The sequence below is a fragment of the Pinus tabuliformis genome, chromosome 9, assembly GCF_031772625.1.
Source record: "Pinus tabuliformis cultivar Carrire ecotype Pingquan chromosome 9, CPIR1, whole genome shotgun sequence".
Taxonomy (NCBI): domain Eukaryota; kingdom Viridiplantae; phylum Streptophyta; class Pinopsida; order Pinales; family Pinaceae; genus Pinus; species Pinus tabuliformis.
Window position 1 is genome coordinate 582094419 of NC_142307.1, and position 16475 is coordinate 582110893.

Consider the following 16475-nt stretch of genomic DNA (forward strand, 5'->3'; position numbering starts at 1 on the left):
GAGTAGGGGACACAGGTTGTGGTGACAATGGGCTTCTGTCCCAAGTGTTATTGTGCCCCCTAGCTTTTGCCTCTTTACAAGGCCTGCTAGTTTGTGCAGCAACATTTTTGGCATCGTTTTCGGGGAGGAAGTAGGTCTACCTCCTTGGTTTGAATATTTGAAGAGGTGATTTATACCACAACAATATAGATAATCTTCTGGCGACTCCACTTCTTAAAACCCCTAGTTTGCTTGGAGGTGAAGAACTTGAAGACATAATTCCTCCTAGAAGGAGGGTTGCTACAAAGAAAGCGGAGAGAACTCCATCACCTATTAGAACTAACTTACTCCCCAAATTTGAGGAGGTTTATAACACAAATATCAACATGAATACCAACACTAATCAAAATCAAAACCAACCTAATGCCCCTAAGACCAAAAGATATCTTACTATTGCTTTCAAACCTTTGAAATTGAGTGACAACCCTGATTCTTTGCCAAAGAAATATCATGAATGGTTACCCAAGTTCAAAGGAACTGCTGATCAAAGTGTTGAAACCCATGTAGACGACTTCTTTTCGACAACAGACCCTCACAAGATTGATGATGAAGATCTTGTAATGATGTTATTTGCTTTAACCTTCGAGGGGAATGTTAGGGAATGGTACCTTAGTCTCCCTCCAGCCAACATTAGTGACTTTGACCAATTTGAAGATGTTTTTAAGAAAAGATGGGCATCTGATGTTGATGGAGCTTTTAACCTTGAAAAAATTTACCACATTGGAAAGAAAGGTAATGAAAGTATTAGGGAGTTTATCGAAATGTTTGATAGGATTGTCAAAGACATTCTTGATCGCTTTCAACCCACCGATGCTCAAATATTAGGCAAATTCATTAAGGGCGTGGGGGGTCACTTGACATATCAACTTAGGGATAAGAAACCTAAGACGCTTGTTGAAGCGAAGGAGATAGTCATTGAGGTCGAACAAAATCTAAATGTTGCCAAAATTGAAATGTTTGATCCTCTTGGGACTAAAGTCAAAACCAAAAAGAGCAAGCCTAAGGATCAAGTTGAGGAAACCCTAGTCATGACCATTAAGAAAGTTGAAAATTTGGCTAAGGATATGGATGCCAAAAATAGGTTATATATGAATAAATTCACCACTCTTGAAAAGGCGCACAAATCAAATTTTGTCCCAAAGAATAAGCCCTTTGTCAAGAAACCAAATGAAGAAGGCAAGCAGGGTCCACCCCATGCCCCCAATACCTTAGCTACAACCACAAGAAGAATCATCTTCTGAGGATGAGCAGAGTAGTAGTGTTGGTGCAGAAAGTGAAGATGAGGAGGGTGGTGAACAAATGAATGTAGTTGGTGAAACCCAAGCCTTCAACATTATGTTAGGTGGTACATATACGCATCCTTTGATTAGAGAGGTTAAGCTTAAAGATGAGAAGCTTGAGCCTATATTGAATGTCAATGATAGTAGGAGATTCAAAGGGGTCCAATATTCTAGGAAAAACGACAAAGACCCCTCCTCAAATTCGAATGCATCAAAGGAAAAGGAACCTCCTCCCAAGGAAACCCAAGAAAAGATCCTCCTAAGAAGGATAACACCAAAAAGGATCCTCCCAAAGGGGAACCCAAGCACAAAACCAAAGATAAGGAAGTTGAGCTAGACATTGATGCAGGTGCTGCTATAGGAAAAATGACTATGCAGGTTCCTATAAAGGAGATTGCGAAGCTTCCATCCCAAAGATGGCGAGTGAAGAGAGCTTTAGGGCTTGAGGAAGAGGACCCACCTATCATGTTGCAAAACATACACCTCACCAATACTAATCCTGGTCATGAACCATTCTTGTTGACATTAACCATTAATGACCTCCTCCATAATTGCATGTTAGATTTTGGGGCTTCCGCAAACATTATGCCACTGAAAGTCATGAAGCAACTCAATCTAAGCATTACCCACAAGTATAAGAATGTATGTAGCTTTGATTCTAGATTTGTCAATGTTGAAGGCCTCATTAAAGATCTTAAAGTGTCATTAGCCATGAATAAGGACATATCATTGCTCATGAATGTCTTGGTTATCGATATACCTGATGTGTGGGGAATGTTATTATTTAGGAAATGGGGCGCTATTGTGGGAGGTCAACTCCAAATGGATTTATCCTATGCCACTATCCCGCGACCCAACAAAAACCCATTCATCCTTTATAGAGAGCCTTTATATCCAACTCATGTGGTAAAACCTGGTCCTATCCCATATTATACTAGGATGCCCAAGACTAAGGACCCTACTCCCATTCTTCCTTCCTAAGAAATTTGCATCCTTAAAAGGCCTAATACAAAAGACCATAACCAAAAGAAGAAGTGGGTGCAAAAGCCTAGGAAGGAATTCAAGATTGGGGATATAGTGTTGACTTGACTTGACTAAATTGGCTACTTCAACTTTCCAAAGATGATTGCTTCAATGCTTGTCTAGATTGGCTCCTTCAACTTTCCAAAGATGATTGCTTCAATGCTTGTCTCCTTTTGGACTTGTCCTTCACCTTAGCTCTGATACCATGTTAATTTTCACACTACTCTGTTGTTTCAATTGCTTTAGCCCAATCAAACACAGAAGATGCAGTGTTCAAGATCTTGGGACCTGTAATGAAGAGAAAAACTCTACCAATATAACCCTTTAAAAGCCAAAACCATAGCACAAAATGAACCCAATAACACCTCCCAAAACTTTGACCTCCCTTAAGATGTCCAATGCTCCACAACCCCAAAAATTTCAAACTTGAATTACAGATCTTGTAATATACTTTGGACTCTAGAGGGTCAAAATGCCTCTATATATAGAATCCGAGAGGCTTAAGCGTAGCCGACTTGTCCATAGAGGAGGGAATGGATATGGATTTCAAATTTGAAAAATGTAGCCAAATTTTGAGGCTGACTTGTAACATTTGCTTTGAATTTAAAAATTTTAATGCCCTCAACAAATTACTTTAGCCACAAAACATTTAATTTGTTTTTCACGAAAAGTCCTTTTGACTTTATAATTTGTCAATGTAAAAATTTCTGTTTTCCCACCCCAGTTTTCAGTTTCTCCTTATTTCTCCCATGTAGTTAAATGCCCATTCCCATAACCATACATTTAACAGACTGAAAAAAATAAATATTGCTGAAAACACAAATTCTGGAAATTTTTCAGAATGCTGGAAATTGCAGAATTAAAAATCAGCAATTAAAAACAGCCATTAAAACACATTAAAACACTGATATTTTTGGTCAACTTGACCCTGGAAAAACCCCCTACAACTCTTGGGGAAAACCAGTTTGAGAGCTCTTCTTTATTTCTGAAAATTGTCTTTTTACAGTGAGAATTATTCAGCAAAAAATCAGCAAGCAAATTTACAACTTATCTCCTTTCCCGTGCCTCACAGCAATCTGGAAATTACAGCAAACAGGACAGCAATAAATGCTGTACGACCTCCGTTTTGTGTGCAGAAAAATCAGCAAACTGCTCCTCGATTTTTGTGCAAAAATCTGCCTTTCACTATGTGCTGAATCAGCTGTACAAATCTGCTCAACTGCTGCCTTGGAATGTGTGCCAAGCTGCTGTCTCCTTCTCCTTCCTGCTCAGAAATCTCTCTTGCTCTCTTGCTCTCCTTCTCCCAATCTGCTCATGAAAGAATGAATGACCTTTTCCTCCTTTTCCTCCTTTAATATAACTCCAAGTGACTTTTGGGTGATCCAAGTGACTTTTGGGTGATCTCTAAATCCAATGACTGAAATAGATTTAGATCAATGGTTGAGATTAAATGCTCATTTAAATCTCACTTTCTATTTTTTAATTCACCCCACTTTAATAAAGACCCACTTAGTCATTTATTTCCAAAGTCATTTTTCCTTTCTAATTTTTCATTGACTTTATAAAAGTCACTTTAAAATTAGACTTAATAACTTTATCACTTAAAGTCACTTTTAAATTAGATTTAACTTTATAAAATTATAAAGTCACTTTAGGAGAAAAATTAAATTCTTTTGGACACTTTTCCCTAGGCCAAAGATCAAAGCCTAAGGGAACCACCTGTCCTCCGGTACCAAATTTCAACACTCGCTCTTACCGAGGAAGGTGTTCCTCACCACACCCATCTTGTCTCTGAAGTAGACATGCTTGCCCCGTGGTAAGGCTTTGGTAAGGATATCTGCAACCTACTCATCAGTGGAAATATACTCAAGCTTCACAGCTCCCTTCTGAACATAGTCTCTGATGAAATGATATCTGATCCCGATATGCTTTGACCTGTCATGAAATACTGGATTCTCCGTGAGTTTAATGCAACTCTGATTATCACAGTAAATCACTGAAGGTCTCAACGGCTGACCAAATAAGCCAAACAACATCTTGCGAAGCCAGATAGCCTCACAACTAGCTAGACTGGCTGCCATATACTCCGCTTCCGCTGAACTCAGTGCTACTGACTGCTGCTTCCGGCTGAACCATGACACTACTGCTGAACCCAACCCAAAACAACACCCTGAAGTGCTCTTCCTATCAGAAGCACAACCTGCCCAATCAGAATCAGTGTATCCTGCCAATCTCACTCCATCTCCCTGCCTGTAGTCCAGACCATAATCCACTGTCCCCTGCAAGTACCGCAAAATGTGTTTTGCAACCACCCAGTGAACCTTCCTAGGCTCACACATAAACTGACTCATCGTGTTGACTGCAAAACAGATATCTGGTCTAGTGTTGACCAAATACATCAAGGAACCAATCAGCTGCCTGTACAATGTGGGATCCACCAACTCGGAATCCGAAGCATGAAGCTTCTTCCAGTTGGTGATCATCGGTGTCGACATGGGTCTACAATCCTCCATGTGGAATCTGCTAAGGATGTCCACAATAAACTTCCCCTGCCCCAGGAAGAAATGCCCCTCCTCCTGCCACACCTCCAAACCCAAAAAGTAATGCATCAAGCCGATGTCCTTCATCTCAAACTCCGCCGCAAGATCTCTCTTGCAGTGCTCTATGAGTCTCTCTGCACCTGTAATGATCAAGTCATCCACATACAGCACCAGAATGAGAGGCTCCTCACCAATCACAATAAAGTAAAGGTTCGGATCTGCCTCACTCTTTGTGAAACCCATCCCCTGCAAGTATGCATCTATCCTGGAGTACCAAGCTCTGGGAGCTTGCTTCAGGCCATAAAGGGCCTTCTTCAATCTGCACACATGGGACTCCTTCCCATGCACCTCAAAGCCCTGTGGCTGCTCAATGTACACCTCCTCCTGTATGAAGCCATTGAGAAATGCGGTCTTCACATCCATCTGGTGGATCTTCCAACCCATCTCTGCTGTTATCGATATAATGGAGCGGATCGAAGTATATCGAGCCACAGGAGCGAAGGTCTCCTCATAATCAACTCCCTCTACCTGGGAGAACCCTCTAGCCACAAACCTCGCTTTGAATTTCTCAATGCTGCCATCTGCAGCATGCTTTACCTTGTAAAGCCATCTGGAAGTAACCACGGATTTGCCCTCAGGCCTCGGCACCACCTCCCAAACATCATTCTTCATGATAGAAGAATACTCCTCCTGCATGGCCTCTCTCCAGACCTGCTGGCTAGCTGCCTCCTCATAGCTAGAAGGCTCAGAGTCAAGGATGCTGGTAACCATCGCCATATAACTACAAAACCTCTCAGGTGGTCTACTCTCTCTGACCGGCCTCTTCGGCTCAGCAACAGATGTGGCATCTCTCAAGGTGTCCTGAAGCCACTTGGGCTTCCTCTTCCCTGAGCGCACTTCTTCCACCGGAGAATGAAACTCCTCCTCCTCATCATCATCAGTAGCCTGAACTCCTGACTGTCTGTCTGCTGTCCTCCTGCCTGCACCTGAACCTGTAGAAGCTGAGGTACCGTGTGAACTGTCCATCAGTGGACTCCCTAGTGAACTGCTCTGTGAACTGCTCTGCATGCTGCCCGGAGCACCACCCCTCTGGCTCGATGAGCCACTGCTCACTGACGAACCTGACATCCTCATAGATGTACCTCCGGATCCTCCTGATCCCTGCCCACTGTATCCCTACGACTGACTCAACTGTTGCTGAGGGTCTGGCTGATCCAGATACTCTAACTCCCGTGACCTCCTAAAGGCCCTGTCCTCCTCGAACTTCACATCCCGTCTGACAACAACTCTCCTCTGTGCAGGAATGTAAATCCGAAAGGCCTTTGAGGTCTCACTGTAGCCCACAAAGATACCCTTCTCTGCGGTGGGCTCTAGTTTGGTCCTCTCCTCCTTGGGTATATAGGAGTATGTAATGCATCCAAAGATATGAAGATCACCAAGATCAGGCTTCTTCCCAGAGAAAGCCTCCTCCGGAGTCATGTGCCCCAAGGCACGATGCGGACTCCTGTTCTGCAAGTAAAGAGCTGTGTTGCAGGCCTCTGCCCACAAGAACAATGGCAACCCCTGATCATGTATCATGGCTTTGGCAGCCTCTATGATGGATCTGTTCTTCCTCTCTGCAACTCCGTTCTGCTGGGGGTTGTAAGGAACAGTGAACTCCCTCCTAATGCCTGCCTCCACACAATAATCAACAAACTCTCCAAGGGTGTACTCTCCTCCATTGTCCGACCTCAGGGACTTGATCTTTCGACCTGTCTGAGTCTCCACAAGAGCTCTGAACTCCTGAAACCGCTTGAAGACCTCACTCTTGGTCTTCAAAAAATAAATCCAGGTCCTCCTGGAGTGATCATCAATGAATAAAACATAGTACTCATATCCACTCAAGGAAACATGAGACATCCGACCGCTCACATCGGAATGAATCAAATCAAGTATCCCCGTCGCTCTGTTGTCACTGCTGGGAAAAGGGGATTTGGCAAATTTGCCCATCGCACAACCTCTGCAAGTATCAAAGTGATCAGTACTGAAATCTGGCACACCTGTAGTGATCTCCCGCAATGTCCTCAAGGCTCCATGATACATATGTCCCATCCTACGGTGCCAAATCTCACACAGCTCAGAACTGCTAGCTCTGCTGTCGGTACTACTGCTCAATGCCAAAAGGGGCTGAAATGCAAACTTGTACACCTTTGCATGGCGTACACCTATCACTCTAGCTGAATCAGCTGGAGTGTCCCTGGGATACATCAACACCTGTCCTCCCCTGAACAGTACGTCATATCCTCTGTCCTCCAAAGCTGAGACGGATATGAGGTTCTTCCTCATCCCTGGCACATAAAGAACCTCTGACACCTTCAAGGGAGGTTTGGACTCCCTCTGAAATGTCACTGTCCCCACCCCGACTGCTCTAACAACTCTGTCATCACCGAGTACTACCTCAATATCAGTGCCACTCTCTAAAAGCTCTGAGAAGTACTCACGGACTCCTGTCATGTGACGTGAAGCCCCACTGTCCACATACCAAATACCTGTAGATGCTCCGCTAATCGAGGGAAAAGCATGCTCCCTCTGAACCTGTGTGGCAGGTGATCCTGCACTAGAGGACTCACATGTAGTGAACGCAAACTCCTGGTCAAAACGACCTGCAAAGTCCTCAATCTCAGCTGAAGCTGCCACGTCCTGGTTCTTTCCCTTCTTCTTCTTCTTCTCCGGACACACAACTGCATAGTGTCCCATCTTTTGACAATTCCAACACTTCACCTTGGAATAGTCCTTCTGTGTGTTCCCCAGTTTACCTTTACCTTTGCCTTTGCCCCCACCACTGCTTGTGGAAACCTGCTTCTTCCCTTTGCCTTTCTTGCCTCCTGCCACCAATGCTACATCCTCATCCTGCTCAACTGGCTTGGCTGCCCCAAGCTGTCCTTTCCTGATCTCTGTCTGAATGCAATCATCCCAAAACCTCTCCCATGTGGGAAGGGTCTCACGTGCACAAACCCCATCAGCAAAGTTCAACCATGAACGGGGGAGGCCATTCACTGCAATACGCACCAACTCAGTGGATGAATGGCCTCTCCAATCGCTGCCAACTCATCTCTCACATTGGTAATCTTTGTGAGATATCCAGCTGCACTATCATTACCCATCTTAATGTTCTTCAACTTCTCCTTCAGGACCATCTTCCGGTTCTCATTGGTACTCTGGTAGAGATTGGACAATGCTGTCCACATCTCATGGGCATTGCTCTTTCCTCTCACATGAGGAATGCAATGGTCTTTGATTCCGTCTAGAATCAGTCTCTTACCCTTATTGTTCTTCTTTTTATACTCAGCCAACTGAGTAACATCAGTGGGCACAACAACAGGGTTCTGTGCGGTATGCACCATGATATCCCAGACTTCTGCCTCCTCAAAGATACTCTGCATTCTCTCCTTCCAAACACTGTAATTTGTATGCCCATCCAACCTATCCTCCACCCTCAATCCCAATGACATCCTGCTGTCCTAAAACTGAAAAATAGCACTGCTGTAGTAAAGATAAAACTGTTGTTTATGAAAAAATCAGCTTGCTGGAATTTTCTGAGTGAAAAATCAACAACTGTAATTTTTCCTTTTGCTGTCCCAAACTGCCCTTCAGCACTCAAGCTCTGATACCATGTAAAAATTTCTGTTTTCCCACCCCGGTTTTCAGTTTCTCCTTATTTCTCCCATGTAGTTAAATGCCCATTCCCATAACCATACATTTAACAGACTGAAAAAAATAAATATTGCTGAAAACACAAATTCTGGAAATTTTTCAGAATGCTGGAAATTGTAGAATTAAAAATCAGCAATTAAAAACAGCCATTAAAACACATTAAAACACTAATATTTTTGGTCAACTTGACCCTGGAAAAACCCCCTACAACTCTTGGGGAAAACCAGTTTGAGAGCTCTTCTTTATTTCTGAAAATTGTCTTTTTACAGTGAGAATTATTCAGCAAAAAATCAGCAAGCAAATTTACAACTTATCTCCTTTCCCGTGCCTCACAGCAATCTGGAAATTACAGCAAACAGGACAGCAATAAATGCTGTACGACCTCCGTTTTGTGTGCAGAAAAATCAGCAAACTGCTCCTCGATTTTTGTGCAAAAATCTGCCTTTCACTATGTGCTGAATCAGCTGTACAAATCTGCTCAACTGCTGCATTGGAATGTGTGCCAAGCTGATGTCTCCTTCTCCTTCCTGCTCAGAAATCTCTCTTGCTCTCTTGCTCTCCTTCTCCCAATCTGCTCATGAAAGAATGAATGACCTTTTCCTCCTTTTCCTCCTTTAATATAACTCCAAGTGACTTTTGGGTGATCCAAGTGACTTTTGGGTGATCTCTAAATCCAATGGCTGAAATAGATTTAGATCAATGGTTGAGATTAAATGCTCATTTAAATCTCACTTTCTATTTTTTAATTCACCCCACTTTAATAAAGACCCACTTAGTCATTTATTTCCAAAGTCACTTTTCCTTTCTAATTTTTCATTGACTTTATAAAAGTCACTTTAAAATTAGACTTAATAACTTTATCACTTAAAGTCACTTTTAAATTAGATTTAACTTTATAAAATTATAAAGTCACTTTAGGAGAAAAATTAAATTCTTTTGGACACTTTTCCCTAGGCCAAAGATCAAAGCCTAAGGGAACCACCTGTCCTCCGGTACCAAATTTCAACAGTCAAATAATAACAAACTACCACATCATCTCCTTTTGGGGATTTTGACCACTAGGTGGGGCTTCGAAGAGCATATTTTGCAAACTGTGAGGAGCCATAAGGCATGCCATATACCGTTGGAATCAGCATGACAAGGAGCATCCAATGATGATGATTTTAAGAGCAAACTCACTAATCTTCTTCCTTAAAAACTTCAACAAGTGTGGGGCTTCTAGGGTTTTCTAGGGCTTCTAGAGATTTGGAGCTTGAATCACTGCAATCCAAACAAATATTAAGAGCATTCAAGAATCAATGTTGGCATTAATAACAACACCATTCAACACTTGAATGTGCAGTGTATTGATGCTTCTCCATTTGGTGATGTTCAAACTAGTGATGACACTTTCCATTGTGATGCATAGTTGATGGATGATGATGATTCTACCAATTCAATGTTTTTGTCTCTGCCTAACTGGATTGTTGCTATTCTCACCAACATCACTAACTTTCTTGCAAGTCCTTCCACACAATGATCAAAGTCACCCATCTCGAGCCCTTATTTCAGTTGACCTACCACTCCCAAACAAATACCAATTTGCTCTACCAAAGACCTTATTTAGCATGATCAATCCCAATGTTAATCATAAGGTCTCTTTGCGAGCTTTATGACTGTTGGTGATCCCCAAATCAATGTTAAGAAGGGTACCATAATGATCTATTGTGTTGAATGTGGATGCAATGCATTATGGTCCCTCATTCAACTTAAGGGTGTTGATATTCTCACTAATCCTCACTTGACACCGCATGCCAACCCTCTATTTGAGGTATTGGTGGCTTTATTGAGCGTACATTGGGTCACTAACCCATCTTATTGTATTTATTTATATTTGGCTAGGTCAACCTAGTGACCCCCTTGGCACTTTGCCCTAAACCCTAATTGAGGAATACTCATTTGTATATTGTTCACTCAAATTATTTATTGATAAAAGGAAATCTCAGCTATATCACTCATCTCTTGAGCACTTATGTTTGGACCAATGTTGCAAACATCCCAATTTTATCTATCACGAAAAAATCGTGAAATCACAATTTTTTGGCCTAGCCAATGTTTACTGAATTTTACTGATATTTTCTCAATTTTTATGATTTTTTAGTTTTCCTGACCCTTGGCGATTTTATCTTGATGCCAATGTTTGTAGCATTGGTTTGGACAATGATAATGTTTCTTGTGTTGGATTTGTCTCTTGAGCACATGGTATGGGTTCTTCTCTGATCTGATCATTGTTGAAGTGTTGTAATACTTTTCTGTTGTACTAGATTAGTGTTTAATATTTATTGAAGATTTCACCTTAGATCCACTATCATATGCTCTCAAATTTCAATAGCATTACATTTGTCATCTCCATGCTCAAGGACAATTTGTGCCAGTCTTTGTTCCTTCCTCAAACCAGCTTGTCAATATCTTCACCAAATCTCTTCCAAAGCCCATTGTCATTCGTCTTCAAACACGTAGCAGAATAAGTGAGCGTACATTAAAGGGGTGAAATGTGATGTACTATAACGTCTTCTCTCCATGGCTACCTACTCATATTGGGTGGGTGTTGAGATCATGTGGTTAGTCTTCACTTGAGGCCACATGTCAATCCATTTTATAGATTATAACTTTATGGAGCCCATTTATTATTCTCTATATTTGACTAGGTCAACCAAGTCACCCTCTTGGGGCTAGGATGGCCAGCAGGGAGGAAGGCAACAACAAACAATCAAGTTATCGATGGGAGGGAGGGAAGGTAGCTCGGGAAGGTAGCTCGAGTAACTAATCCATGCCTTCAGGGCTCCTACTCCTCATCAATCCAATCAATCAATAAATCTTTCAATCTCAAAATCAATCGGTGCTGCTCTTTGATAAGTTAAGGACCCTATCGAGACACCAAGTCACCCTCTTGGGGCTAGCGCCCTAACCCTAAAGGATGTGTGTAAATACAAAGATACACTCCTCATTTGTATCAGCTCATTCATGTGCTATTTGCCAAAGGGAACCTCTAAACAATGTGCGCTACTTATGGTATTTCACTCTATTTGTGTGGAACTGGTTGAATATTCATTGACAAAGATATGCTATGTGAACATTTTTCTTGTGATCTATAGTAAAGGTTGTTATAAATGTGTCCATTTGATGATTGGACTACAGTTAGTTGAAGAGATCACTGTAGATAAACTCTCTTTTGTCTTCTTATGATTTCAAGAGGGGTTGGGTATGATATCCTTGTCCAGTAGCAAGAAGCAGGGAACAATTGCACACATTTCAGCAAAGGCAGCGTACAAGGAAACCAGTTGTGCTAGTTGTGAGGCCATTTGGCTTCACAAGTTGAAACTTGATAGCAAAGTTGACCACTCAGATGTTGGAACCTACAATTGTGTATTGTGACCTCAAAATTGCAAAGTACTCAATAAGAAACCAGTGTTTAATGATTGCTCCAAGCACATCGACATTTGGTGCCATTTCATCAGTGACAAAGTTCAGATGGGCACAGTGCTCCTTCGGCATGCTCCTTCAGATTCACAGACTGTACATTTTGATGAAGGCCCTGACAAAGGGGAAATTTAAGATGTTGAGGGGGAGATTGGGCTTGGTAGAGAACATTATCCATGCAAAAAGCGAGTTTTAGAATTTTACTTGTGTTTCCCAGCAATTATTATCCAACAAAACCATAACTGTCGGTGCAGGAGAATTAAGCCTTTTGGAGAGGCACAGCAATCTTCTGGACTAAGATTTGACTCAAGAGTGCATGCATGTGTTAATTTTAGAAGTGGATTATCTTCAACAGATTCGCTATTTTAGTGTGTTGTTTCAAAATTAGAAGTGTGCTTTGTAGTTGTAGTTAGCTGCAATTCTAATATTAGGCTAAGCACACTAGTCCATGCATGCCTAGGTATACTTCTCTAAACTATTTTTAAGATTGCTTTTCCTAAACCTGGATGCCCACAGGGAAGGGCTATTCTTGTATTTTCCAGTGTTCCACGAGGACGCGTCCCCCAGGGTCGGGTGCATGCACCCCTAGCACCCCTCGCACCCGAGACGGGGAAGTCTCTTGGGGGTGCGTTTCCCCACACACCCTTTTTGGGGAGTCTCGGGGAGACGCAAGGGGGTGCGCTTTCCTAGTGTGGGAGTCTAGACTCCCCAAAAAGGGTGTGTCTGGGCATCCCCCTTCAGTGTGGTAGTCTAGACTCCCCAAAAAGGGTGTGTCTGGGCATCCCCCTTCAGTGTGGTAGTCTAGACTCCCCAAAAAGGGTGTGTCTGGGCGTCCCCCTTCAAAAAGGGTGCTTCTGCGCTTCCCCCTTTAAATTTGTCTAATTAGAGTCAAGACCCAGATTAAAAAATCAAAAATCAAAACAATTAAAAATTAATTAATTAAAACTAAATAGAACAAAAAAATATTAAATAACTAAAAGTCTAAAACCTAGGTTGAATAAAATGAAAGTTAAAACTTAAATGAAACACTCATTTTCATTTCAACGGAACTCGCTGAATACGCTGAGCTGAGCCGCCGCCCAGCCATCCTCCTGTCGCCGCCCAGCCATCCTCCTGTCGCCGCCGAGACCGCTCGGTCGAGAGTGGACGCCATTTGTCCCAGTGTTCAGCGTCTGCTCCAACCCGCAACTTGAGCCCATTGTCGTCGACCTGCGTGTCGTCGACTTCCAGCGTGTGCATTGTGCCACACTGCCATCGTCGTCGACCCATGTGCCGTGACGCTATGGCCTTTCAACCTCCTCACTGAAATTTTCATTTTGTCGTTGACCTGTGCCTGCGCCATCGACCTCTAGGTAAACAATGAACATTGCTTGTTTTTAAAAAAATATTTTTTTTGCTAAACATTGAAGTTTGAATAGCGAATAACGCCGTAGTTTTTAAATTTTGTTTTTTAAAAAGAATTTTTGCTGTAACAGCGAACAGCAAACAGTGCTGTAATTTTTATTTTTATTTTTATTTTTTTTTAATTCTATTTTGTAATGTTTTAAATTTTTTAAATTTTAATAATTTTTAAATTTAATGAAAACATAATCACTGTAATTTAATTTTTTTATGTTTCAGTTTTTAAATTTTAATAATTTAAATTTAATTCTAGTAGATTTGCATTGTAAATTTTAATTTACATGATGAGAATTTTTTTTTTAAAACCCTTCCTACAGGGCAGAAAAACAAAAAAAATTGCAAAATAAATTAAAACACAGCAAGCTGCAAGTGTAAAATGGCTGATTACAACAGCATGAGCAGCCACAGTGACACTGACAGTGATAGTGATTATGATCTTCAAACAGAAAGTCCTCTTGGATCTGAAATCCCATCAACAATGAATGAAACCCATGGCAGCAGTGCAGCTAGTGTTTCTCCCAGTGCAACTGCAACCCCGTCAAAGTCATTGGCAGAATATGCAAAAGGGACATTTAATCCAAGCAAACCTCTTTTGTTATATGTTACCAAAATCGCTGACTCTTCAACTCAACCAAAACCAGGAAAACAAAGAGGTGGGACACGCCATTGGAAATGCAATGTTTGTGGTCATTCTTGGGTTGGGAGTTATAGTCGGATCAAGATGCATCTTTTGGGTGTAGGTGGCAAAGGGGTTCATATATGTACAAAATTAACCTTATTGCAAAAATCAGAGCTCTTGAGGATGCAAATGGCAACTTCTCAAGTAAAAATGTCATGGCCCAAGCTCACCAAAATATTGATGAAGCCACAAGCTCCAAAAGAAAATTAAAACAAATGAAAAATATGCCTCCACCATCTCCTGTTGGGACTAAGGGTTCTCGTTCTTGTGTAGTGGGACCAACTCTTACAGGGATGTATGGTAAGTTGAACCATAATGATACAAATGATGCCATTGGAAATTTTCTTTTTTCCAATGGCATTCCTTTCCATGTTAGTCGTTCTCCTTACTACAAGGAGATAGTCAAGGCAATTGCAGCAGCAGGACCCTCATATGTGCCCCCAGGTGAACATAAGTTGAGGACAGTGATATTAAAAAGGCAAATGGCCAATATTAATGTGCAAAAGGAAAATTTGAGGCAAACATGAGTGAGGGAAGGTCGTTCTATTGTTATGGATGGGTGGATAGACATTGTCAAACGTCCACTTATCAACATCATAGTTACTTGCCGAGAGGGGCCTTTCTTTCTTAGAACTATTGATTGTTCTGGAAAGCGCAAAGATGCAGCTTTCTAATTTGAGCTTCTTCGTGATGCTATAGAGGAGGTTGGATCTACAAATGTTGTACAGGTTGTGACAAATGCAGCAACAGTGTGTAGATCAGCAGGATTAATGATTCAAAGTAAATACAGGCATATTTTTTGGACCCCTTGTTGTGTGCATATGTTGTACAGGTTGTAACAGATGCAGCAATAGTGTGTAGATCAGCAGGATTAATGATTCAAAGTAAATACAGGCATATTTTTTGGACCCCTTGTTGTGTGCATGCGCTCAATAATGCATTGAAAGACATTGGCAAAATTGAGTGGGTATCTAACTTGGTGACAGCTGCAAGAAATGTGCAGATGTTTATTTGCAATCACCATACCTCTTTAGCCATGTACAGGTCTCATGCGAGGAAGGAATTCCTCAAGCCTACTGATACCAGATATGCTAGTTATTTTCTTTTATTAGAGAGGATGTTGGAGGTGCAGTCAGCATTGTAGGCCATGGTTGTGACTCCAGATTGGAACAAATCGGCAAAATCCAAGACAGAGGAAGGAAAGAAAATCAGGATTCAAATATTGGATAATGGTTGGTGGACAAATTGTGGTTATTTGGTGTCACTTTTACGTCTTGTAGTTGAGGTCATTCGCTACACTGACACAGATTCTCCTACTCTTGGAGAAATATATGAGACTTTTGATAGTATGTTGGATCAAGTAAGGGTGGCCATTCGTGAGAAAGATCCTTCCTTAGAGTTCTATACGACCCAAATTCGACCCATTATACAGCGTAGGTGGGATCGAATGAATACACCTTTGCACATGGCAGCATATGCACTCAACCCAAAATGGTATGTGGCAAGGACTGGTAGAATTCTTCCCATTGAAGATCCAGAGGTCAAAAAGGGATTTCGAGCTGCCATTACAAAGATGTATAGTTCAGAAGAAGGGAGAACAATTAGGAGACAGTGGATGCAATTTGCAAGTCTCAGTGGTCCCTTCAACAAGCATGATGCAAGGGAAGATCGCAATGATTTAGGCCAAACTAACCCCATTGGTTGGTGGACCATGCATGGGGATGACACTACAGAGATCCAACAACTTGTTATTCGCTTATTGTCTCAAATTGCTAGTTCCTCTGCAGCAGAGAGGAATTGGTCCACATATAGCTTCATCCACTCTATCAAGAGGAAAAGACTTTCCTCTAGGACAGCAGAGAAGCTAGTTGCAGTCCACAGTTCTCTATGTCTTGCACATAGGAAGACACCAGAATATCGGAAGGGACCGACAACACCATGGGATGTGGATCCAGAGGATAGTGCACAGATAGATGAGAAGGATGGACCAGATGAGCTGCGACATGGTTTGGTTGGAGTTTCGTTGGTTACTCAAGAGAGTGACTCTGACTCAGATACTGACATTCCCATTGATGGTCCTAATGACTTCATGTAGCAGATGGATGTAGAGGACCAATCATTGAGATTGAGTCCTTGATGCTGATTTATCATTTTATTTTCAGTGCTCATTATCCATTTTTACTTTTCAGTTTTAACTTTTGAGTTGTGACACTAGATATTGATGACTTGACTCTTCACTCTTAACTATTTTTGAGTTTGAAACTTTGAGTTATATAAATTTAGTGTTCAAACTTTGAAAATATACTAGTATGTTTTGCTTTCAATTTAGATTCTAGAATGATGAATGATGAATTTAATTTT

The 16475-nt window shown here is 41.6% G+C and overlaps 2 protein-coding genes across 4 annotated transcripts in view; one reads left to right on the top strand and one right to left on the bottom strand.

Moving 5' to 3' along the window:
• PDE149 (integral membrane TerC family protein) overlaps nucleotides 1-16475 on the bottom strand; it is a 444133-nt gene that overhangs the window by 425174 nt on the left and 2484 nt on the right. The gene's annotated exons all lie outside the window — the stretch shown is intronic.
• LOC149149895 (uncharacterized) lies at nucleotides 15262-16209 on the top strand. The gene is made up of 2 exons (XM_089442615.1): nucleotides 15262-15914; nucleotides 16017-16209. The coding sequence occupies exons 1-2, from the start codon at nucleotides 15262-15264 to the stop codon at nucleotides 16207-16209; spliced, it is 846 nt and encodes a 281-aa protein (XP_089298741.1).